Here is a 26427-nt window from a genome sequence, read left to right as displayed (position 1 = left end):
CATTAATCTTATTTCAACATCTTAGAGCGACTGTGAAAAATAATGTAATGTCATAAGTGTAATTAGCTGTGTACCTAGAAGTAAGCTTGCTGGATAATATAATGGTTCAGTTCTACTTCTATTTTTTTTTTGCCACCTTTGGTGATATTCAAAGATTAGTCCTGGATCTGCACTCAGAGATCACTCCTGTTGGCTCTTGGGACCGTATGGATGTCAGGGATTGAGCCCAGGTCAGCCATGTAAAAGGCAAATGCCCTATCCACTGCATTATTACTCTGACCACTCTATTTCTAATATTTTTAGAAATATTTTATAACTATTTTTCACATTTTGCACCAATTCAATTTATAATCTTTCCCAGAACGGCAAAGTAATTCTAACAGGTATGGCATGGCATTGTGTCTTTGATTTGGATTCATCTGATGTTAATGAGGTTGAACAACATTAGACTTAATTGCTGAATATTTGCATATCTTCTTTAGAAAAATGATTATTCAGATTTTCTGCCCACCTTTTAATATATTTTCTAGTATAGGCCACTATACTAGAATTTTTAGTGCTAGAAAGCTTGGGATCACACTTGATGGTTCTTAGAGCCCATGTGAGGCAACAGACCATGTGATACCACTATGTCATATACCTTGGCTTGAGATACTTTCCTTTTTTTTGCTATTGAGTTGTATGAAGTCTGTCTTTCTGTCTCTCTGTCTCTATGTATATATAAATATATATGAGAGAGGGAAATAGAGTATGTTAATCTCATATCAAATACATGATTTTTCCCATTCACTAGGCTGTCTTTTCATGTTGTCAACAATTTCCTTTGCTGTCTGAAAGCTTTGCAGTTGATGTAATCCCACATATTTATTTTTGCTTTTGTTGTCTTTGAGTGCAAAATCAAAATACCCAGTGCCAAGACTTATGTCAAGGAGTTCACACACTTGTCTTCCTCTAAGAGCTTTATGATTTTCAACCTTATAGTTATGTCTTTTATCTATTTTGAGTTGATTTTTTTGTAAATCATAAACACACATATAACATTTTAAAGTTATAAGGGGGAGCTTTTTCACCCTTCTATAAGTATTTGTCCTATTTCTCCAGTGCCATTTAATAGAAAGACTTTTCATATTGCATATTCATTGGCTCTAGGCGTACATTTTTGAGAGGATAATGAAGTTGTCTCAGTTATGTGTCTTCAGTTTTGTATTTCAAAATTATTCTCTGATCACAAATGGGAAAAAATATTCATAAAGATCTATACAAATAGTATTGCTGACAATATTGGACCCATGTTTAAGATACATATCTTGCATGCACAGGATCCCAAGTTTAATTCCTGATACCACATAGGCCCCAAGCCTTCATGAGTATGACCCTGGTGTCCTTCAACATTACTTTCTTGAGCAGCCCCACAGGGCCGGCCCAGAGCATTAAGCCAGCCAGCCAACCTACTGAACAGGTATAACCAGGAGTTGCCTGCAGATTTCCCGAGCATTGCTTTTGAAGCCAGTTTTTTTTTTTAATAGCACTGTAGCACTGTCATCCCATAGTTCATCCATTAGCTTGAGCGGGCACCAGTAACATCTCCATTGTGAGACTTGTTTTTACTGTTTTTGGCATATCGAATACTCCACGGGGAGCTTGCCAGGCTCTGCCCTGTAGGCGGGATACTCTGGTAGCTTGCCGGGCTCACTGAGAGGGACAGAGGAATCGAACTCGTATCGGGCGCTTGCAAGGCAATACAATTTGCTTTTTTTAAATGCAGGAACTTTATTATCATAAGATCTCTTCCCTATCCCTGATTCCTGTGGTTTAAGTAACCAACCAGCTATCAACCTCAGTTCAAAACTATTATACCCAATAAAGTATTTTGAGAGAGTCTGAGAGAGTGTACATTCACATATAGTTAGTCACAGTATAAGATTTTGATTGTTCTATTTTATTATTTATTATTGTGTCATAATATAACTAATTTTTAAACTAAACTTTATCTTATATATATATTCCTTGCAAATAAAAGGTCACTATTGTGTAAGAGTATTAAGGTCAGGAAGAGGAGAATTTTGTATTAGCTTTATTTTATTCCTCTCTCTCCTCAACCCTTGGTTTTCACTCATTTATTCTTTTGAATAGCATTTTGCGAAGTCCTAGTACAGCAAGGTCTATGTTTGGTCAAAGAAAGTAGGAGGGAAAACAAAATAACAAGCCATCTACTCTCATTTATGCCCCAAATTCCTCTGCTATCTTGATCCCCAATTACTCATAAAACTACAGTGATCTACTTAACCACATACATTCTTGACTGGCCTTATAAATGACGTCGCTCATTAAAGGCAAGCATGAATTCATCTTGTTAAACAGTTTGGAAGCTGACCTAGACAACACTCTTAAATAAAAGTACAAAACATTGTAACACTGCCTTCCCATTATATTAATATTTTTACTCTCTTAAAGGGTCCCACAGTATTTCTACATCCCTTCATCAGGATAGACAGATTTTCAAGTACCCTGCTTTATTAGTCCATCTTAGGTGGGGTTTTAGGTAGCATGGGGTGAAGGTGGAAAAATTATTTCTTGTATAACTAACTTCCGGAGGTGCCTTAACCCACACTAAAAGAGACACCGATTTTACTGCATATTTAGAATGTCCTACTCCGTTTCTGGCTGCTCAATGCCTATATAGTCATCCTGTGCATGTTCCATTTTATAGCTTGCAGAAAATTTCTGGAGACATTATTTCATTTGACCTTCCTAATAATATCATGGTGGGTGAGAGGGTACAGCAGCATTTTCTCTGCATAAATGAGGAAAGAGTATATCCCTTGGAGCACTTAGAAAATCCTAGTCTCACAGGTACCACAGTTTAAAGAATCGTTTACTTACAGTTCACGTGATTATTTATCTGGCTACTCAAGTTTACATATTCTAATTGAAGAACAGAGGCAAATTTCTCCCTCTTTCCTTCCCATATCATCTCAAATTCATATCTGCCACATTAAATCTGCTCCAGCATTACTCGCAAAAAAAATGAGGGTTCAGAAATAGGAGTCCGGATACTTCGTTTTGAGAAGCTAAGAGCTGCCATTGTTGAATTAGTCTGGAGTGGGCACCAGCTACATGAACAAGCATGACAGTTAAGAGTTGTTTTGAAAAGTCAATCTCAGCAAGAAACCTTAGGAAATCCCTGAACACTGCTCAGACGAAAGATGAGTAAGAAAATCCGCAAGATAAACACCACATGGGGTAACAGGAACCTACAAGTATGAGTTAGATGCAAGATACAGAGCACACCTCTAAAAATGTACTTCCTCCAGTCAGGATCATTCCTACACAAGAGTCACAGACTAGTAGGATTTGCTCCAGACCCCATACCTCGGTATTCCTGCCATTCCACATCTCTACCCAGGTCCTGCAGAAGAATTCCCATTACACACATAGTTGACCCCAGAGGAGCCGGGCCTTTGCATGTTCCCAGGTCCCATACCAAGTATCAGATCTGTGCCCAACAGTTCACTTAAGCAAGATAGAAATCTTTTTATTTTTCTTTTTGGGTCACAGCTAGCAATGCACAGGGATTGCTCCTGGCTCATGCACTCAAGAACTACTCCTGTCAGTGCTTGGGGGAACCATATGGGATGCTGGGAATCAAACCCAGGTTGGCTGGGTGCAAGGCAAACGCGCTACCCTCTGTACTATCACTCCAGCCCCCAAGATAGGAATCTTAAGGGAATAAGATGCTGTTGTGTAAGGAAAGCAGGATGATGGGTACTTGCTATAAATGAACCTCTGATGCTTCTGACCATTTGTGGTCATTAAAGAGCCCATAACAGCTCCTAGAATGGAAAACCATTTACCACGATCCCCTGCTATATTCCAATTATGGATAGCCATGTGCTGCTGAGCTAACTTCTCTCTCCAGAGTCTATCACCGTATGCTCTAGTTCTTTACTCCCTGTCTTTAACTATTGCACAGCATTGCATTTCCAACAGCTGCTGAATTTTTCCCGAGAGGGGCTTCACTGAAGACAGAGAACTAATGATTATGCCATGTTTCTGCGTTTGTGGAAATCCTATAAAATGACTGGTGCTGTTGCTATTTAAGGGAAAGACCGAAGACAGAGATAGATTTAAGGGACTCCAATTTTCAGGGCTTCAGGGAATCTGAGCTCTTACACCATATTTATCAGAAACAAACTTATTCTACAGCATGGGCCAGTCTGTTTTTTCCAGTAATAGGCTAGTTGATTTCCGCTACAACCACTGCATCCTGTCAGTATACTGCAAAGGCTGAGGGTAAATAACTTCAGTTACATAAACAGGCAGACAGAGTAATGTCATCTTATGCTCCAGGATTCCCTCCCTGTAGGATAACATTGGTTTGTCTTTTCCCCCATGCTACAGAGAGCTTAGGTTTTCTGGGTAATACCCATCACAGTGCTCCTGAAGCACCTTCATTCCCCTGTGTTTATTGGAATGTAGTTGTAAACATTTTAGGATAACATTTGTGTGTCCTGTTTCTCTAGCCACAGGGAGCTCAAGTTTATCACAGTGCTCCCGAGGCACTTCCATTCCACTGTATTTATCTATAAACTCCTCTCTATGCTCTCTTCCCCAACTGGTCTATCACCTTTTCCCCCTAATCAGACTCTGATAACTTGTAAGGTCAGATTCCTCAGAAATCTATGATTTTATATGTATGAGAGAAATATCGCCTTTCTCCTCTCCTTATGTCCTTATGTCTTTTGAATAGTTCAGTTTAAAGCAATGTCCTTTTTGTATGGACAAAGGAAGAGAGTTAATATTATGCTTTTGTAACTTGGGAGTAAATTGTCTCCAAACAATCTGCACTCCGGGACTTTTGCTTCCTCAACTTAAGCCTCAGTTGCTCTTAGTTGCCAGCACCCCAAAAGCAGGGTCCTGACAAGGGACTGAATGGACCCAGGGCAAGCTGTGAGCTACCCTATCATCAAAATGGGCCAGGCTAAAGTGCCACAATATTCAACTATTAGTTGAGAGCATGGTCATGGACAAATGCTGTCATGATCCAAAAGTAACAACAAGATAAGGACCCTGCTAGGGATAAGAAAGACAAATCTGGCCTGAGCACTGTAGTCTGAGATCGAGATGGCCCTAGGAGAGCAATCCTATAAGGTTAATGTATCTCTTACTGTGTCCACACAAAATGATTAATATTATGAATGTTTATATGTTTGTTGGACAATTAGAGGAGAAACACACCATGGGATTCCGCTTTTGGGTGAGTTGTCCTACTGAATGAGAATCTGTCCTAGAAGCAACTTTCCCTGAGGGAAAGACTACCTCTCATGATTGTGACCACATCTATGTGTAAGCCCCAACCCCTCATGCTTTGGGATTTATCTAGACTGTAAGAGTGGGCAGGAGTAGGAGAAGGAGAATGAGAGAGCGAGAGGGAGATTGAAGGGGAATTGAGATGGAGAATGAAGTAGCATGAGGGAGGAAGAACAGGAGGAGAATAAGAGGAGAATGGAGATGGGAATGGAATAAACTGCAACGGACACCAACCAGCCTGGTCCTAATTTCCTCCTTCGCCTGCCTGCCTATCACCATTGGCCTCTCCGGGGTGGGGGTAGCAGCCTGAGACTACCGAACATGGATGGTGGGGGAGAGAAAGCCGCTGCACTGAGCCCCCCCACACCCCGTATTTTATTTTTGGTAATTATACACCATCCTGCTCAGATAAACTGTTTTTGTTGTTTTGCTTTATCTTGTTTTCTCATCTGACACCTGAAGCGATCTCTGGCAAGTTTTGATTGTGGACCTCCTGGTGCTCTAGTATCCGAATCATAGCTAGTTATGGTAGTCACCTGCTCTAGATGGATTCATCAGTGAATTTTAGTTTTATGGGCTTGGAATCTGTGCATATCACTGTGGCATTACTACTGCAATTCCTTCCCTCTTCCCCGCTCTGTCCGTACCTTCATATACCTGACTCACAACCAAGCATCCGCTCTACTCAGCAGCTACCTTGGAGAACAGAGAATCGAGGACAAGAGAGTGTCTGAAACTCCTCAAGTGTTAGGTACTATTCCATCAATTTGACTTTTGTTCTCTTTGCCTCATGCTGAGCTGGAAAACAAGAGATTCCACTCAGTCATCTCTCCATATTTCCTTTCTAGCAGAAGGTCTGAGGCAAGGGGGGGGGGGGTGAGGATAGGTTAGTTTTAAGGGCAGAAAGTACCGATTATTCCTTACATTTCTGTGGGTTTGGAGGTTATCTGGTCAGGTGGTCTGATCCATTAGAAAAGGATTTGGATTCCAAATTTAGCTCTTTCTTCCTAATCTGACAAAGGTATCTAGGGTACTTTCACAGTCTAGTCTAAAAGAATGCATGCAAGGAGCACCTGGCAAGCCCGTCCGTTGCTATAGGAACATACAGACATAAGGACTGGTTAATCAGTCACATGCGATCCCCATTTCAATTAGCTTTTACACTATCTGTGGATATAGCCTCCAGGCCACATTAATCTAAGTCTACCGATTTCACAGGAGGAGCTCAGGTAAATCTGCTCCAACAGGCAGAGTTCATTCCTGTTGACTTCTTGATCTGCAACCTTGAACTCGCCCTTTCACAATGCTCAGCAGCCTGGTGCTCCCAGCATGTCTAGAACAAAGGTACTTTTCGGCTTTTCATACTGCCTCTTAGACAGCTCTAGGATAACATAACCTCAGGTAGCTTAGGTTTATTTGGGTTACTTCCATCACAGTGCTCCCATTCCTCTGTGTTTATTTGTAACTTCTTTCTTTGTGCTCTGTTTACTTGTAAATATTGTTTTCCTCTTCTCCTTAAGTCTTCTGCATAGTTTATTCAGAACAATGTCCTTTTTGTATGGTCACAGGAAGACAGTAGTAAATGCTATGCTTTTATCATCATCATCATCATCATCATCATCATCATCATCATCATGCCGCCGATCATCGATTTTCTTGAGTGGTCTCAGTACTGTCTCCATTCGTCCAAGCCCTGAGATTTTAGAAGCCTCTCTTTACTCGTCCTTCCCAACAGTGCCGCATTGGAGGTCAGGGTCAAAGGAATGAGACCCATCGTTGTTACTGGTTTGGGCATATGAATATGCCATGGAGAGCTTGCCAAGTTCTCCCATGTGGTAAGGAAACTCTTGGTAGCTTGCCAGGTTCTCCAAGAAGGAGAACTAGGCTATAAGAAGGTATGATGAAGTGGCTGCACGCTTCCAGAAGCTTGGTTTTGTAGTCTCTGGATGTTGGCCTGTTGATGGGATTACACAGCACCGGGGTGGGGGGGTGGAGGGGGCAGTTTCTGGGTGTGACCTCCCAGCTACTGGAAAATGGGGGATCTGGGTGGAAGAGGCCCAGTCCCAATCCAAGCAGGCTTAGAGATCTCAGCCCTGGGTCCTGCACATCTGTGTTCCTTTGGCAGTTCCTTCATACGTGAGGCTCATCCAAATATGTGGAGAGGGGCCTTGAGCATGGCTGTGGCTGGGTTCCAGAGGTCTTCAGCTACTGGAGCTCTGCTCAGGGTGGGGAGAGAAACTCAACCCACCCCCTCCGAGGGACCCCAGTGAAGAAAGCCAGGTGTGGGGGGCAAGAGACTCTGCTTTTATAACGTGGGAGTTAATTGACTCAGTGATATTTTCCTCCTGGGCATATGTTCTCTCAACCTAAGTCTCAGCTGCCCTTACTTCCTAGCACCCCCAAAAGCAGGGTCCCGACGAGGAACAGGACAGACCCAGGGTAAGCAGTGAGTTATGCGCTACCCTGGCATCGAGATGGGCCTGGCCAAAGTGCCTAATGCTTAACTATAAGTTAAGAGCTTGATCATGGACAAATGTTGTCATGATCCAAAAAGTAATAACTAGATTCAGACCCTGCTAGAGTTAGGAATGATTAATCTGGCCTGAGCACTATAGTCTGAGTCTGTGGCAAGATGTTCTCAGGAGAGTGGCCCTACAAGCCTTAATGTATCTCTTACTGTGTCCATATAAAAATAAACTTAGTATTAAGATGTTGATGGAGTTATTGGACTGAGGAAAGGAGAAAAACACCTCAAGAGGTATTTTGCATGTGGGCAGTCAGGAAGGGCTTTGGAATAGCCTAGGTGGTGTTTCCTTTGAATCTGGTGGGCCCTCAGGAAGAGCTTTCTTATGAGACTGCGTGCAGCCTGGGCCCAGAAGGCAAGGGGAGAGAGACAAGTTGGGGAGGAGAGACTGGTAAAGAAGGAGAATCCGGAGAGCTGGGATAAAGGAATGAGGGGCTGGGAAGGAAGAGAGATGAGGAGGAGAGACAGAAGGAGACAGGAATGAGGAGCAGTGTGAGACTAGAATGGGGAGTTCAGAGAGACTGGAACAGGTGCATGAGGAGATAAATGGCAACTGATCAATCCATTAGCTTTGCCCTCGTTTCCTCTTCTGTCCACCCCATGGCCTGGGCCACCCAGGCTGGGTGAGTGGCCCAGAACCACCCCCATCCTTGAACCTGGGTGTGGCCGATGGAGAGAGATGCCGGGGCTCTCCCGGAGCAAAGTTGTTTTACAGACAGCAGCTATTCTTGATGAATCTGAAGGGATCACATAAAAAATACAGAAATCCTGCCTTAACAGTTAGCAGAAAAAATGGACTCTTGACAACTAAGGAATGGGAGAAGATGAGGCAGAGATTGGTTAATCGGCCAGTCTTCTGAAAAGCACTGACAGTTGATTCAGAAAAGCCTCTTATCACTCATGTCCCCGGGATAAATGATCCTACATTTTATTTTTATTCAGTTATCATTTGGTTTGGTGGGCTGGAGTGATAGCACAGCGGGTAGGGTATTTGCCTCGCATGCAGCCGTCCCAGGTTTGGTTCCTCTGTCTCTCTCCTCACAGAGGCTAGCAAGCTACCCATGGTGTATTCGATATGCCAAAAACAGTGACAATAAGTCTCACAATGGAGACATTACTGGTGCCTGCTCGAGCAAATCCATGAGCAATGGGATGACAGTGACAGTGACAGTGATTTGGTTTGGGAGGCCACACCCAGAAGTGCTCAGAGCTTCATCCTGGCTGTGCTCAGGGGATCATATGTGTTGACAGGGATCAAACCCAAGCTGGCTTTATGCCAGACAAGCATTTCATCAACTGTATTATATCTCTGGCCTGATTTTTTTTTTCATTTTGGATTTTGGTTCCCATCTGGCTGTGCTCAGGGTTTACTCCTGCTCTGTTCTCAGCGATCATATCCGGTGTTGCTTGAGGGTCCATAGAGGATGCTGGAGATCAAATCCTGGTCAGTCTTACTCACTGTACCTCTCAGAGCCCAGTGGTGTCTCTCAGACCCCAATAGTCTTTTCTAAATGTATCTTTCTTTGGGCAAGAACAATATACAGCTAGTAGGGTGCTAGCCTTGTTTGCTTTCCTCAGACCTGAGGGCAAAGCCCTGAGCACAGTCCCTAAAGGTCCCCAAACAAAAGCAAAACAAATATCTTTCTCTAAATGTATCTCTTGTAAACTGTGTCTCTCAATCCTCAACAGTATTTCTTTAAAAGTTCTAGAATGTTGGGGACAATTGTGTGTTTCTCACTGACTATTCCAAGCAGATCTAGTTTTCTCTCCTGCATTTAATCAATACTACCCACCCCAAGTAGAGTGAAACCCTTCTACTTCCCACCCTGATCCTCTTAATTAAGTAAAAAAATAATTATCAAACTCTCGTTCTTGATTCTGTCTTGCATGAGGCTGGTCCCAGATATGGATAATTTAAGTAAAATGCCACAGTAATTATGTTAAATAGGTAGCCTACTGTTGTGATGATTATTAAGACTCTCAAGAATTACTCATTAGTATTTACCTTATAATCTTCCCATTCAGAGAACTTTATAATTATATAAATGAAGACCCACATGTATCAACTTTAGTAAGTCTAGTCATTTAAATCCTAACTTCTAAACACTAAGAAACTATATGGGGCAGTTGCAAAAACAAAACAAAAAAAACTGGACAACAATGAAAAGTTTCTGAGTACATTACAATTAAAAATTAATTCAAATCAGGGCTGGAGCGATAATACAGTGGGTAAGGCATTTGCCTTGCATGCTGTTGACCTGGGTTCAATTCCTAGCATCCCATATGTCCTCCCGAGCACCATCAGGAGTAATTCCTGAATGCAAAGCAGGAGTAATGCCTGTGCATTGCCGGGTGTAACCCAAAAAGAAAAACAAATTAATTCAAATCAACAACATTATGAATCTGAGGTGTTCTGGAAATGCTAGGGAGCGCTGAATTTTTCTGGTGAAAGTTATCATAAATAGAAGCTTAAGAAGCCCTGAGTTAAGAAGACTTCAGGATCCCATCAGTAAGGCATTTGACTTGATGGTCAGAATAATACTTATCTGTGTAAAAACAAAACAAAGCACACACATTTTTTTTGTAATGATTATTTCCACTCTGCTGAACTATTGGAGGGTTAGTAGACAAAATGTCAAGGAAAGAGGGGACAGTAAACAATGTCCAATGGTTTCCGTGGCAGCTTTACTTCTAGACTTTCACATCAACCCAGTGAAACGAGACATGAGATGATCAGAGAGCTGCTTAGCACAGCTGTCTCAATGATAAGACAGCATCCATCACTCAGTTTCTCAGTCTCACCACTCATAGCAGTCAGGGATACGGAAAGGCGAATCAACTGACTATGAAGACATGGCTTAATAATATTTGGTAATAGTCCCTACTGATCCTAGATTACTAACTTTCTCAAGTGAAATAATGGGGTGAGTGTTTACCAAAGATTTATCTGAGCCTTAACTTTAGACAAAATAAAAAACAACAACAGCAACATCGGTTTTGCAGCATCAAACCAGAATCAGTTGACTGGAGAGATAAGTCAATGGACAGCAATGCGTGTTCTGCATGAAGGAGGCCCGGTTCCATCCCCAGCACACATGGTCTCTTGTGCATCAAGCCGGGTGTAGCCCTGAGCACGACCAGGTATAGCCAAAACAAACTCAACAACAATTCAGTGGTTAATAATTACAAAATCTCTGATGTTGGCTTTCTAGGATGGTATTAAATGTGTCTATTAAGGTACCAAGTGTAAAATTCTAAAACAGAGACTGACAAAGGGATCATAAGGATTCTGCTCTGGGAAAAAGAATCCTGAGATTCCTTCCTGTTTGAGTCTCTAGGAACTTGTGCAATAGTACAGTGACTAGGGCACGTGCCTTGCAGGTGGCTGACCCCTGTTTGATCCCTGGCACCCCTGTGGTCCCCTGAGTTCACCAGGGGTGATCCCTGAGTAGACCGTAATTCCAGAGCACCAGAGTCAGGAGTAAGTCCTTTGCACTATTGGGTGTGGCTCAAAAAATAAATAAATAAATACATGTCTCCAAAGCCATGACTTGGGATCCCTATTTTCTTCTTCAAAGACAGTGGAAAAACAAGCCTAGAGTCTATTATTGTTTTCCCTATCTATCAGCTTCTCGAGCTCCTCCGTAGTTCTCTTCCCTAGTTTGGGTAGTAACTGAAATCTTTTTTTTTTTTTTTTTGCTTTTTGGGTCACACCTGGCGATGCACAGGGGTTACTCCTGGCTCTGCACTCAGGAATCACTCCTGGCGGTGCTCAGGGGACCATATGGGATGCTGGGAATCGAACCTGGATCGGCCGAGTGCAAGGCAACCGCCCTACCCGCTGTGCCATTGCTCCAGCCCTGGGGAGTAACTGAAATCTTTATGCGTACAGGTAACCATCAGACCATCCAAGCTGAAGAACAATTCACTAAATTAAGAGTTTAAAAGATATTGTATCCTTCTGTCTCATGTCAAAGAAAGCATGTGCTCTTGTTAAGTTTTTTGTTTGGGGGAAGGGTCACACCCATGGCAGTCAGGTTCTTATTCTGATTCTCTGCTAATAAATCATTCCTGGGGGTGTGTGGGGGACTTCTGCAGTGCTGTGGTGCCTTGTCAGCCATGTGCAAGGCAAACATCTACCTGGTTACTTCTGCTATGCCCCCAAGAAAGAGTCTCTGTCTCTCAATCTGTGTCTCTGTCTCTCTCCCTCTCTCCTTCTCTGTCTCTGTCTCTCTCATCCTCTCATCCCCCCCTCTCTCTCTGCCTCCCCACCCCACTATCGCTAAACCTCCCTCTCCCCCAATTCTCTCCCGACTCTTCCCTCTCTGTTTCTTATTGTGGGAGGGGTAGGGTGTTCCTTGAGACAATGACATTTCTTAGCATTTCTTTTTTGGTGTGTGAAAGAAATTTTCCATGCTCCTGCCTGACAAAAATACCTGTTCTGGGTACAGTTTCCTGAAATGTGGCACCATATGTGCCTCAGTAAACATTATGTGTAGAGTAAATTAAACCAGGTCTTATAATTAGGCAGTAAGGAAATTACTGTAGACCTGAAAGAGTAAATCAGCAGTATTAAAATGCTTTCCATTTTCTCTGAAGCACTTCAGAGTGCCATAAAAAGTCCATGTCACTGTGATAAACAGCGAGAAGAAATGCATTTGGAGCAAGACAACGTAAAAGACACCACAATTCAAATAGGTCTTCAAATCTGGGGACCAAGTGTCATCTCATAAAATTTAAAAGTCGGCCCCTTTGGCCACTAAGGTAGGGAGAAAAAGAAAATCACCTGGCATGAAGACTTTTGGGGGGAACTTTCTCATCAAGCAAGTGTAGTAAAGACTTTAATAGACAGAAGCTCTGGAACAGGGCCAATCCTAAGGAAAGACTCACCCATCATAAACAAAATAGCAACCCTGTAAATAAAGACAAGAGCAGTAGCTGCTGGTTTTTTGCTTTTGCTTTTGGCTTCAATATGGTTCAGCATAGCGTTGTTGCTGATTCTATTTTTATTTACAATGTAGATATTCTACTCAATCATTTTGGGTGGGAGGGCACTAATTTCAGTTGTTCTAAATGTTGTATAGAATAATCTTTATCTTGATTGTTGAACCTTTTGGGACTCCTCTGAAATATTAGGGCCTCACCAACATCTTGACCCTGTCCCAGGAATCAGGGATTTTCCCATGCTCTTACATATGGGAGAGCAAACAGTCAGAATATCCATATCAAATCTTGGTGCATGGATAGAGTAGCCTCTGCACTGTAACACTGTCATCCCTTTGCTCATCGATTTGCTCGAGCAGGCACCAGTAACGTCTCCTTTGTGAGACTTGTTATTACTATTTTTGGCATATCAAATATGCCATGGGGAGCTTGCCAGGCTCTGCCATTTGGGCGGGATGCTCTTGGTAGCTTGCTGAGCTCTCCGAGAGGGACGGAGGAATTGAACCCAGGTTGGCTGTATGCAAGGGAAATGCCCTACCTGCTGTGCTATCGCTCCAGTCCAGAGGAGCCTCATGGATGGATTATTCCACCATCCAAATAAATTTGTATCTGTGAAGCTGAGAGGTCTAATCAAGACTATGTGGATTGGAAACGAGTTGGAGGTTTTTGTATATTCTCAAGTACATACCCCAAAAGACTGTGATGGGCTTTGAAAATTCCCACCAACAGAAACAAAAGAAATGGAATTCAAACCTGCTAAAACATCATAAATTATCTGGAAAGCTCATTATGTTTCAGAGTCTGAGGCACCATCACATGTACATGAAATCAGAATCTCCTAAGATGAACTGTGTATCTGCATTGCAGATTCTTCAACTGGCTCCCGAAAGCCAACCTAGCAACAGGAAACTTTCAGGTAGACCTTGAAGATCTTTGAAAATGGAAATGGTAGGAGCTGGAGCAATAGCATAGTGGGTAGGGTGTGTGCCTTGAACAAAGTCAACCGGGGTTTGATCTCTGGCAGCCCTAATGGTCCCCCACCCACTGCCAGGAGTAATTCTTGAGTGCAGAGCCAGGAGCAAACCCTGAGAATCATCAGATGTGGCCCCCCAAAAAACAAAACAAAAACGAAACAAAAAAGAAAGACTCGCTACTGACATGGTGTAGTGGATTTTTTAATTTAATAAATCTAGCTCTTAAAACAATGGAACCAGAAACATGAGTATTTAGATTGAAGGCAAATTTGTGACTGGGTTATTTCCTGAGTTTGGTGGCAAATGGACAGGGGATTCTTCACTTTTCTTTTTTCAATGCCTTTAAGCTAAATATTGCCCTAATTTGTGTACCAGTAAATAGCCTGAAACAAACAAACAAGAACAATAGAACATAGACACTACATACAAGCAAGCACAACACAAACAGCTTAAATTCACTGCCAAAAGTGTTATAATTAAGATTATTAAAATGCTCCAGAAATCCTGTTTAAAATTGGATAAAATGGTGGTACTAAGGTGACTTTTAAGCTAAGTCTTGTGAAAAAAAATTGTGAATTTTCCTGGAAGAAGAGATAAAGGCTGTAGTGGGGGCATTAGGCCGAAGCAACAGCAATTGAAAAGGCAAAGGATGTGTGAACACTAGCTTAATCAACTGCAACAGCTCCAGTGACCCGAAGGCAGAGAGGCTGGGGTCTCAAGGGGATTCATTATGAGGCTGTGATCATTGTTTATGTGAAACACAGGGAAGAAGAGCCAGTAGGAGTAGTGATGAAGGAGTGGGACTGAAATTCATTTAGGAAGTCAGCTGGACTCAATGACTGATGGGAATTTAGGAAATGATGATGAAGGAATCCAGGGGCTGTGATCCTCTTACACCGCTGGCCTAGTTGGAAACACACAATTGTATAGGGTGAGAGTTGGGAAGGATATGTTTGAGGCATCCTGGAAATGTTACTCAGTCCAGAAGGAGGACAAAGAGAAGTCTAGAGCATATAAAATACATAGATGATGTATAACCTACATCACTTCCAACTGTAGTTTTCTTCCAAAGCAAAGAGCAACGGTGAAGTTCCCTTAGTCATCATCGTGGGCATCCCTAGACGCCAGAAAGGCACAAAGTGATGAGACCCTTAAGCCAGCAGGTTTTCACCAGGGCTGGCGGCAACAGCAGCACTGGCAGAGCCTGCAGGAAGATGACTCATTTTCTAAACCTCAGATTTCTCCAACCTCCCGAGAAGTGAAGAGATAAAGAAATATCAGCAGTCCTGATGGAAATTTCCCCTGGGAAAACTCATGTCAGAAGCCATTTCAGGTAATAAAAGGTAGCCTCTGCCCAACGGGGTCAAATGAATAGATATATCTGGCCACAAGCTGGCTCCATCCACTGAGAACATTCAGCCAGAATCAAGGTGATCGACTACAGTCCTCAGTTCTAGAAACACCCCAATTTAGACTGCAGCAGCAAACTTTTAAATGATGTATCTTTCAGTGACAGTTGGGGATAAGAAATCTCAGCCTCAACAGAGCCTCCATCTCTGAATATGAGCCAATGCCTTACAAAAACGAGGTTGGGATATGTGTGAGGGGAGGCACACCCAGTGGTGATCCGGGCTTATTCCTGTCTCTGTGCTCAGGGATCGAACCTGAGTAGGTCCGATCTTGAGTGTGCAAGGCAAATCTCTATCTGACTATCTCTGCTATCTCTCCTGCCAGGATGGGGTGGTCTGAAATGAATGTTCTGTAAGCTAAAACTATGACTTAAGAAAATTCTTTGGGGCTAGAGGAGTGAAAGCACAGCAGGTAGGGTTTTGCCTTGCACATGGCCTATCCAGGTTCAATCCCCAGCATCCCATATGGTCCTCTGAGCACCTCCAGGAGTAATTCCTGAGTGCAGAGGCAGGAGTAACCCCTGAGCATTGCTGGGTGTGACTCAAAAAGAAAAAAAAATTCCTCATGTAAATTATGATCTTCATTTGAAAAAATATTTTTAATTTCTTGCTTATGAATTTTATTCTAAAATATTATTTAAATTATTATTACAAATTATTTTTAAAGATTCAACATATTAATAATAAAAATCATTCTAAAGTGATTCATGTAGTCAGAATCAACTAGTGTTTGTGTGTGTGTGTGTGTGTGTGCATGTGTGTAAAGCTGGGTCTCACACATGTGAGACACATGTAACCTGACACTGAGCTACATTTGTGGCCCAGGGTCTAGATTCTCAACCCAGTTTCATTGCTTTGGATACGAGAAAGCACCAGAGATCAGACCAAGTGCAGACATTCTTTTGAGTGGGTTTTGTGACTCAGACATTGCCATATACTCCTTCCCTTTCCCAGTTTACCTTGACTTTTGAACCTAGAAAAATTAGTAGAAAAGAACAAATCAGTGCTTAGCTCTTCCATTTACATATATGTAATAGATCCCTCCTATTAGTAATGTGTTTTTTTTCCCCCCCACTAATCAATGTTCACCAAGGTACAGAACTCTCCGCAATCTGGATTTGATAGTGAGAGAGATGTCAGGTCCAAAACCTGCACAAGCCTGTGTGAACAGCATCCATCTGCTGAAGCAAAGGAATAAAGAAACCACTTCACGTCTTCAACAGTCTTTGTAAGAGAAGAGTTTGCCCCTAGTGAGATCTCAAGAACTATTTCTCACTGATGACATCACATACCTTGGACTTGACCTAATAAATGTTTCAAAGGAGATGGCAAAACATGTGGTATGAGCTGACATTCAGGGCTGTTGTATAAGGATTTTCCAAAGGTAGATGGCTTGAGGATTTAAACAAAACACCCAGGGGCACAGCCAAAGGAGACCTTCCAGTGTCCCCTCTTGCCTATTTGTCCTGCTCAATCCAGCCATTTTAATTCTAATGCTTGATAAGTTTTTAATGCTTTTTGCATTTAGATCTCTCTGAGGTCCTTAGGGTCTCTATATATTTCATGTCCCAATTATTATATGACCATTTCCTGTTCTCCATATTAGCATGTCAGCATGACCTACTGGGATTATTAAGCTCTGATATAAACTTCAGTGTGAAATACAAATCTTCACATCTGGAGTAAATCAATATTTTAATTCCACAATTGTTTTTATTGTGGTCACACTGATAGCCTTATGTCCCTATGTGGAAATGCAGATTCAAGTCTGGAAATAAATTTAATTTTTTTTCTTACAGTGAATCTAAAAATAATTGCCCCCGTTATGAGCAGATGTGAGAAAAAGAATTCAAAGCCTGAAAATCCCTTTTTTCTGTAAATGTTTTGGGAAGTCTGTAATTCACTCTTTGGGAAGCCAGCTACCTAAACATAATAGCAGTTTAAAAAAAGAGAATTCAATGAACCATAACAGCTGGAAACCTGAGAGATGATATGATATTACGAACAAGAACCATACTTTTGACACTCAACCCAGGATTTTCTTCTGTCTGCAGTTTGTACATGTCAAAACCCTCAAGTAGCAAAGGTGCTCTTGAAAGCCTCAGAGCTCCTCTATCCACTTTTCTGGACCCTCCTCCCACAATTGCATCCCCCCAAATCTTTGAGTATAGAGGTGATCCAAATGCATATACTAGTTGTAAGGTGAAGCAGGCTGGGGAAAGATTGTGACCAAAGATCCTGAGGCCTGAACTAGAACTTCCACATGGTCACATCCTGAGTGGCCCTGAGTACATGGCTGTCCTTCATAGCCTAATCTGTAGAATGGGCATGGTGATCAATCTTTTTCAGTTACTGAGCAAGTATAAAGATTGAATATGACCTATTCATAAACTTAAATTTAAAATGGTGCTTAGCACTTTTTAAGAAAGCATTAAGTGTCAGCTATAATTTAGTTTACAACTGGAGAACAGTGATTTTACAAACTTTCAGTGACAACTATTAACCTTTATTTATGTATTTATTTCTTTAGTTGGATTTGCGGCCTCATCAGGTGATGCTCAGGGGTTAATCCTGACTCTGCACTCTCCTTGTGGTACTCTTGGGACCATATGAGATGCTGGAGATTGAACCTGGGTCAGCCATGTGCAAGGCACTCTACCCACTATATCTCCAGTCCCATCACTAAAGCTAGATCTTATACGTGGAATTGGCTCAAAAAGGGGATAAATAAAAATTTCATAGCATAAAACACTTATTAATTTTGGGAGATTTTTCTCTTGTTCTTTCTGGAGGTAAAATCTTGAGTGGCCAGATAGAGATTATACGGTGGGTGTGGGTAGGGCACTTGTCTTGCATGCTCCAGATTCAGGTTCAATACTCTGCTTTGCATATTGTTTCCTAAGCACTGCAGGGACCATCCCTGACCACAGAACCAGGAATAAGCCCTCAGCACAGCTATGTGTGGTCCCAAAACAAAGCAAAACCTCTTTACAACTCCAGCTTTAGAAATGATATATGGTGGCATATTTTTAATTTATGTTACAGAATCCATTCTACCAAGTACATATAAAAGCATTTTATACATGATTGCTGTCACTAAAAATGTCTGATTATACAATAACAGCAAAAGGGACACTTTTCTCAAGTTGACACTTAACAAATATCACTGCTTCAACTATTGTAATGCTATGACAGATAAAGGGATAAGAATTAGGACCTTGATTGGTTTGGGGAACAAGAGAGTTGCTAAAATTAGCAAGACCCTAATGTTTCAATGTTATGATTATTATTTATTAGCTTCTGCTAGGGAAACATCTGAGTGTTGATTTGCTTACGAACTAAGAAAAACAAAGACTAATAAAAGAATAACAAGCTTCCCTGAAAGCTAGGAAAACATTAAGTGGACAAGCCTAGAATTGGTCATGGTTGGCACAAAGCAAGTGAACATTGGAAAGCTACAGATTCAAGCTGGTCCACTCTCAGGAATGGCTGAAATGTGTGGCGTCAGGCAGTGTTAGCCAGCAGCTTTTTTTTTTTTTTAATAATATCTGATTCCAGAATCACAACAGTGAGAATAGCTCAGACACAGGTCATACTGTGTCCACAGCTCTAGAATTAAGACATAATGCTTAAAGTTGGCAGTTATAATTCCCTAAATACATTTTTAATTCCAAACAAAAAACTCCTAAGAGGATTCTGCTGTCACGCTGCCCACTCTATGGGTGTAATTGGCAAGCTGGATCCATGCCCATCAGCTTTAAATAGCGCTCAGGTTCCTGTGACCTTTTGCACATTTTATGACTCGGCAGTACCTTGGTATACGCTGCTTGAAGAAAAGGGGTCTATTTACTTGAAAATTCTACTTAAACAAAAATCCTTTTGATTCAATTACTCTTGATTTTTTTTAAATGTCTACAAGTTGAAGTCCAGTTTCTCTCATTAAGGAAGTCCAAGATAATGATCATCATTGACTGCGCTTCTTTCTTATTTTACCAATAGAACTTTGCAAGATTTCAAGGTCACCCTTCTGGAAGACACTGCACAAACACAGGATTCTAAGGAAAAAGTAGGAGACTAAAAGGGTGAGAATTTATGAAATTTACCAGAAATATTTTTCTTTTTACTAAAATTTCTTAGTTCTCTTTTTCTTTCCCCATGTTATCTGATTCTTCTAAGTACTCTTTAAAGGAATGCACACGTATAGGGAGGTGGGCATGGGTGACCAGTTTCTCATTTAGAATCTCTTCTAACAAAACCCCATCTGAAGCTGAAATAACAGGAAATGGATCAACAACAGACAAACACTCATTTGAGCCACTGACTTGCCTTCTGTCATACATCCTTGCTGTAGTCAGATATTTAGGTAAAAACTGAATAACCCAATTAACTGGCTCTACAAATCTAATCTGAAGACTTACTTGAGCCAAGCAAATAAACATGGATGCATATTCCATTCTGCGAATATTACACAGCTTCTGTTTAGATCAGAGAAGCCTTTGTACCAGTACAGGTGTACATGAAAAGATAGAAGGAAAAAAAGACAAAAATATCCCAACATATGGGTAAGAATGGAACTAACAGATGGGGACAATCTTCGTTCTAGAGAGGCAGATTGGGGAAGAAAAAGATGTTTGAACCAATTTCAGGGATGTGGTATAAAATTATGCCATATCTTTTGAATCTTAATATCAGGAAATAATTATCTTTTTTACCACTATTCCTCTTAAGCTATGGGAATGGGGGACAGAAAATAATAATTTATGGAATGATTTCAGGGGAAAATATCCTCTCACTGCCCTCCCCAAAGAAGCTCTCCAAGGAAATCAACATTAAAGAAATTAAAATTCATCCAAGTATTTGATCTCCAAATTTCAATGTCCTCAGCAAAATAAAAAAATTAAAAACTTCCCTTTACTGAGATTATAATAGAATAAAAGTAACTATGTATTTTTTGCAGTATGTATACATATATACATATATAGTCAGACAAGCATATATGCCACTATACTAGGTTTATGAGTTTCCAGAGCTAAAAATGCTAGCTCTTGGATCCAAATAAATAGTCCCAATAGAGGTCAAGAAATTCAGGATACAAGACCCAGCTCATGAATTTTGCCTGATTGATGATTTACGTCAGAGTTCCCAAACTTCTTTGTCCTATGGCACTCCTTTTCAGGAAGTTGTCACTCAGCTTCCTGGCCAGAAACCTGCTTGAAGAGAGCTAAGAAAGAGTCCCCCAGCTGCCTGTGTTACTATGGGTACTAGCACCTCCCTTGATTGATCCAGCAGCCTGGTCATGGCCGGGGTAGTTAGGAGAAGCAGGACCAGCACTTTGGGAGATACTGAATCCTAGTCAGAGTCAAGCTCTTTAAGATATCGTCCCACTCACTGCTCTCACAATAATCTGTGGTTAGTAGGGATTACGACCTCTGGCATAGGAAATGAATGAGTTTTTTTGGACCTACTAGATCTGATACAGTCCAAAGACAGCCTAGAGATCTAGTTTGGCTTGCTCCTTTTATAGATGAGATGTATATAAAACTAGAATAAATAAATAAAACTAGAGAATGAAGGATCCACATTCACACAGCTAGTTTAGTGATTGAGTTGAAGTAAAAGTTCAGTGTCCAGACATAGGATTTATTGTTTTCCATTAGCCCCAATCCTAATTCCTGTGATTTCATCATTTCATGTCAAATGGGAGTTTTGTGTGGAGAGATGGTCTAAGAGGAAAAGAAGGGACTGACGTGGCCATAAATTTTAGTAGTATTATTTAGTAGTGCCAAAGACCATGTTTTGTTTTAAGGTAAAATAAACATTCCCCCAAAGCACTTGTTGGCTGAGCAAATCTGTATTTATATTCAGCATATCATAAGCCCATATGTTTTTACTTTCTGATGATATCATGAAGAGAGCTTCAGAATCTCACCAGATCTAATCAGAAATGATATCTTTCTGTCGCTCATACCATTTCTAAGATGTTCCCTGTTTGGTCTTGCCCACGTAGTTCACAGATATTATCTGTATTTAACATGCTATTGAAATGAGTGCCAGACACAGCCAGGCTAGTCTAATTTCTCCACCTGCAGAAGTAAAACAGGTGTTGTCTTGGGGCAATTAATCTAAATGATTAACAATCAACATTTAATGTATGAAAAACTCCCTCAGGCAGAAATCAAGAAGAGATTTTATTATAACTTAGTAGATACTTTGATCTCTTCTTGAAATAAGAATGCTACCAAAGAAAGTAGAGCTCACCATGGAAATATAAAATAAACGTTACAAAATAATAACCATTAGAGGTCAAAGTGATAGTTAAGTCAGTAAGCATCATCCAATATGACTGCCTGAGCACCACCAGGAGTAATTCCTGAGTGCAGAATCAGGAAACCAGGAATAATACCTACTCATTGTTGGCTGGGGCCCCAAACCCAATAGTAACAACAACAACAACAACAACAATAATATGTAAAGAATTCTTACTAGATGATTTCCCCCTCCAAAACATATGGAGCCATTAGAGTACTTTTAATCACCCAATTAACTTTCCTTGCTTTGGTCTTCTGCTTCTCAAACTATTACTTGATGATCAACTTCTCCCGTACATTTATGTACTTAAGGGAAAATAATGAGGACCACAGTGACTTACAGGGTTAAGGTGCTTGCCTTGCACGCAGTCAACCCAAGTTTAAACCCTAACACCACATACGGTCCTGAGCACTACCAAAAGCACCTCCAGTATGGCCCCAAAACAAACAAGCAAATGGTGGGGAAGGGATGCAGAGGATGAGGACAGGAGAATATAATGGGCTAGAGACCTTAATTAGTCCATCAGATTAAACATTAACACTTTTATTTATGCAATGGCTTGGGGATTTGATAAATGAGACCCGGCAGAAGTCAGCGACTGAGCCTTAGAATAACTAGATCTGGAAAACTATAAACCAGATGGAGAAGTTGATGAATTCCTTAAGTGACTATGTAAGGCTGCACCTAATCAATTAGGGCACTGCCACTCAGTTGTCACCATCACACCCTTTATAAAGCTGTCACATCTGTGTGCTCAGCAGATTCTACCTTGCAGATGATGTGTTTCTATGTATATGTTGAGGTTACAAAGAACAAAAATCTGATGCCAGCTCTAAGAAGGTAGCCTAGAAATGGACCTTCTTGGAAATAATCACCAAGTACCATGCATTTAATTTTTTCTTAAAAAAATCAATACCTGTCTTCTTAGATCTCTTGTTTTCTTGGTCATCTTATCAATAGCAATGTTTAGAGGATCTCCTTTTTCTTTCCTTCCAGTCTGTTAAGAAAAGAGAAATAATCTCTGATTTAGAAAATTCGAGGTTAGAGAGATTCAAATTCAAAAAGAAAAAGAAAAACACACTTGCGCTATAGCATTTTGTTCTTAAAATATTTTCTATATACATCAAATAAAATTTGTTTCTTAATTTTGTTTTCACTTAAATAAGCTTAAAAATGATGCAAGGCAATATATTCTCTGGATGCTTATACATGCATTCATATTCAGTTCCTAGAATATTAATTTTCTATTTTCTCTATACAGTTAGTCACTAAGGAACAACAACAAGGATGTTTTGTTTTTACCTTCAAATACATATGTTTTTTACTTCTCTGTGATGCATGCACACTTCCTCTAAATTAAAAAAAAAATAAACTTAAATCCTCTAAATTGAAAAAAAAAACCTTAAATCCCCAAATTTCAGAATGCACGCTGGCATTTCATAGACATAATTGTTTCTTGTGTATCAAAACCAAAAGAGATTCTTTACCAGAAAATATAATGTTTTTTAATTTATTTTGTCACGCAGTAGAATGCCAAACATGTTATTAAGCAATTCACAGCTTGAGGACATGAAAAAAAAATTTCCCCTATGACTAAATCAGGCAAAGGTATGAGAAAAATCCAAAACAAAATTTCTGTAATAAATTATTCACTTGAAAGTCCCACTAAGTTGTGTATTTTTTCTCTAGGGTTTTTTTTTGGGGGGGGGGTTGTTTGGTTTGTTCTTTGCTGGTTGTAGTTAAACAAACTAAAACACACAGAAATCTCTTATCCTTAAAAAATAACAATTGCAACAAAATTTTTCCTATAGATAAAATCAATAGCAATGATAGACAAAAAGATAAGTAGTGGCAAAACGATTTCCACTGCTCTTCAGTGGAAGAGCCAATACAGGACTAAGTCGCATGCGTCCAATCAGCTGGTCCCAGTTCAAACTCCACCATCATTTGGTACCCTTGACTCTGCTGAAAAATCTCTCTATCCCTTGACCTCCTGAGCAGCACTTGGGCAATACAAAAAATATATATACATATATATATACATATCTATATATCTATATATGTAGATATCTTCTGAATTTTATGAATGGCATCATCTTTGCTCTGAGAAAATACTGTTTTCAAAGCCTTGTCGAATCTATGAAATCACTAAACTTACTCGGACATGCTATAGATTGATTTATTTATGGTTTTAGAGAGAGGCCAATCTTGTTTCACTCTCAGCCTCTGTAAATGCATGTAGGTCACAGCAGTAATCTGTACTTATGGTGAAATGAGATATAGGCTCATAAATTGTGCTTAAAGGGATAAAGGTAATCCAGAGAAATCACCAGCAATTCTATTTCTAAGTATTAATCTGAAGATTATGAAAGCACTAATTTGAAAAGATCTATGAACTTCTAGCTTCATGACAGCGATATGCAGTTATGAAGACATGAAAACAATACAAGTGCCCAATAGATTTCTAAGTTTTTGTTTGTTTGGGGGCCACATCCTGCTGTGCTCAGGGTTTACTCCTGGCTCTGCACTCAGGGACCAGTCCCAGCAGGCTCAGAGGACCATTTGGGATGCCAGGGACAGAACTCAGATCGGCCACCTCCTGCATCACTGCTCCAGCTCCCAACAGATTTCTAACGATCCTCTTTCAAAGGCCAATTCCTGGATGCATAAAGCTGATACATAGTGGCTCTAGACTTAAAGTCATCAATCTTCTTGGCATCTTGCCTAATTAACCTTTTTATTTTTCTGAACAAAGTTGCAATATGTAACCCTATAGAGTCTTCATTTAAAAAAAAATCAGAGTATTGTGTATATTTTAATCATCTAAAAAACCTTCAAATCTCTCATTTTTTCCATTCTCTGAATTCATATGCTAATCCCTTCAGGCATATAAACTTATGTTTGAAGGTTGAAAGGGATTAAAATTCATATTTTACAATTTTTGAGATTATCTCCAAGAAAATAAAGGTCTATGGAGGAAAAAAACTGCTGCTTTAAAATCCAGGAAAACCTAGCATGTACCAAGAATGGCTTTACTATCCTTCCTTGCCAGGTCCAGGCATCTCACAGGTCAGCAGAACTGTTTCCTTCCACTTTGCAATTTTTTTTGGTAGGGTGGAGGGGTGGGGGGGTAACCCAGTGGTGCTCAGGGTTCCTCCTGGCTCTGTGTACAGGAATAACTCCTGCGATTCAGGGGACCATACTGTGTGCCAGAGATTGAACACAGTTCAGCCACTCAAGCCAAGTGCCCTACCCAAAATACTTTCACTCTAGTACCATCTACTTTAGTTCTTTGCAAATGGGATGTCTTTCACCCAAATAGACTCAACCTAGTCCTAGATCTGGACCATGATCATTTTGAGAACAAGAAAATGTTATACTCTTCACATTTGTGAGAAAAAATTAGATATTAGTTTGAAAAATTAAGTCAGTTTAAAATTTGAGGATGATAGGAGACAAATTATCCAAGGTTACAACGTGAGAAAGAAGGAAGGAAGGAAGGAAGGAAGGAAGGAAGGAAGGAAGGAAGGAAGGAAGGAAGGAAGGAAGGAAGGAAGGAAGGAAGGAAGGAAGGAAGCTCAGCACAGTTTGGCTCTCAAAGCTAAAAATTATAAGCAAGACTCATTTTTTTCTGACATTGACACATGATGTGGCGTATCTGATATGCCAACCACAGTAACAACAAATCTCACAATGGAGATGTTACTGGTGCCCACTCGAACAAATCGATGTGCAATGAAATGACAGCGACAGTGACAGTGACAGTGACACATGATGGGCAGTTAACAAATGAGGCAATGACAAGGAAAGTGGGCCTGAGACCAGTGAGGCACTTTGTGTCAGCATGATGAAATTATAGGAGATGGACCTTCACCCAGGTATCCCTTAAATATTTATGGGAGTGGAACCTCTAGGATGTTAAAGACTGATAGATAGGGGGACCAGGTAAAGAGTGAGGTTTTAGAAATAATAAAACCAATAATAAATTGCCTGGTACTAAAGTAGCCTGAAGTCATGAGGATCACGTCCCTTTGAGATACAAATCCTGAACAATTTGGAAATGGATAAATGGTCACCCAGAGAATGGTGGGTTTTAACTTACAGGAGACAAAATGTCATAATATTCCATCAAGAATGCAAGACTCCCTAAGAACACACTCAGATTAATGTTTAGATTTACAGAAAGCTCCAGGACAAGACAACAAGACAACATGGAAATAATGTATATAATCTCTCATTCTTTGCATTTTTTAAGCTCTGGGGAAGCCCACGTTCTCTCTTAAACAAGTAAATATTTGTTTTACTCTCCCTAAGTAAATTTCTTTCAATTAAACTATTTTGCTTCACTAGGAAAAAAATGAGCAAGATTTAAGCAAGATCCACATAACTTAGTAATCAAGATAAATAGTAGTGAATACAGTATTTTGAAAAGCAAAATTTATGCAACTCCAAAAAAAATCCATGGTGAACTAATATCAAAATTTTAAATAAAAAAAGGAACTGATAGGGTCAATTAAAGATGATTCAAATGAGGAGAGTCATGTGTATACAGATCAGATATTATGTTCTAATTTTAAACCATGTGTGTGTGTAATCTAAATTTAGACTTGAATAAACATAATTAGATTCAAATCTAAATATGTATATATGTCTCCATTTAGATCTGTAATTTAGGTAAATGTGTGTGTGTGTGCGTGTGTGTGTGTGTGTGTGTGTGTGCGCATGCATGCGCCCATGCACATGCGTTTGCGCGCATGTGTCTGTCTGTTTATCTGTCTGGGTATTGTGGCTATATCCAATGGTACTCAGGACTTACTCCTGGCTCTGAGCTCTGGTGGGTTCAGGAGACCATCCAGGGTATCAGGGGTTGAAACCAGGTTGGTCACGTGCAAGGCGAGTGCCTTACCTGTACTCTATCTTTCCAGACCCAGAAGTTCTATGTTTGTTTGGTTTTTTT

At 40.4% G+C, this 26427-nt stretch overlaps 1 protein-coding gene across 4 annotated transcripts in view; it reads right to left on the bottom strand.

The window, feature by feature from the left end:
* Positions 1-26427, bottom strand: part of CTNNA2 (catenin alpha 2) — a 1292108-nt gene that overhangs the window by 291629 nt on the left and 974052 nt on the right. For all 4 annotated transcript variants that reach the window (XM_055121537.1, XM_055121538.1, XM_055121540.1 and 1 more), the window contains exon 8: positions 22387-22467. In XM_055121537.1, coding sequence (XP_054977512.1) covers positions 22387-22467 — 81 coding nt within the window. The remainder of the gene's footprint in view (positions 1-22386; positions 22468-26427) is intronic.

Source organism: Sorex araneus, chromosome X (genome assembly GCF_027595985.1).
Source record: "Sorex araneus isolate mSorAra2 chromosome X, mSorAra2.pri, whole genome shotgun sequence".
Taxonomy (NCBI): Eukaryota; Metazoa; Chordata; class Mammalia; order Eulipotyphla; family Soricidae; genus Sorex; species Sorex araneus.
This window is presented reverse-complemented; position numbering and strand designations above follow the sequence as displayed.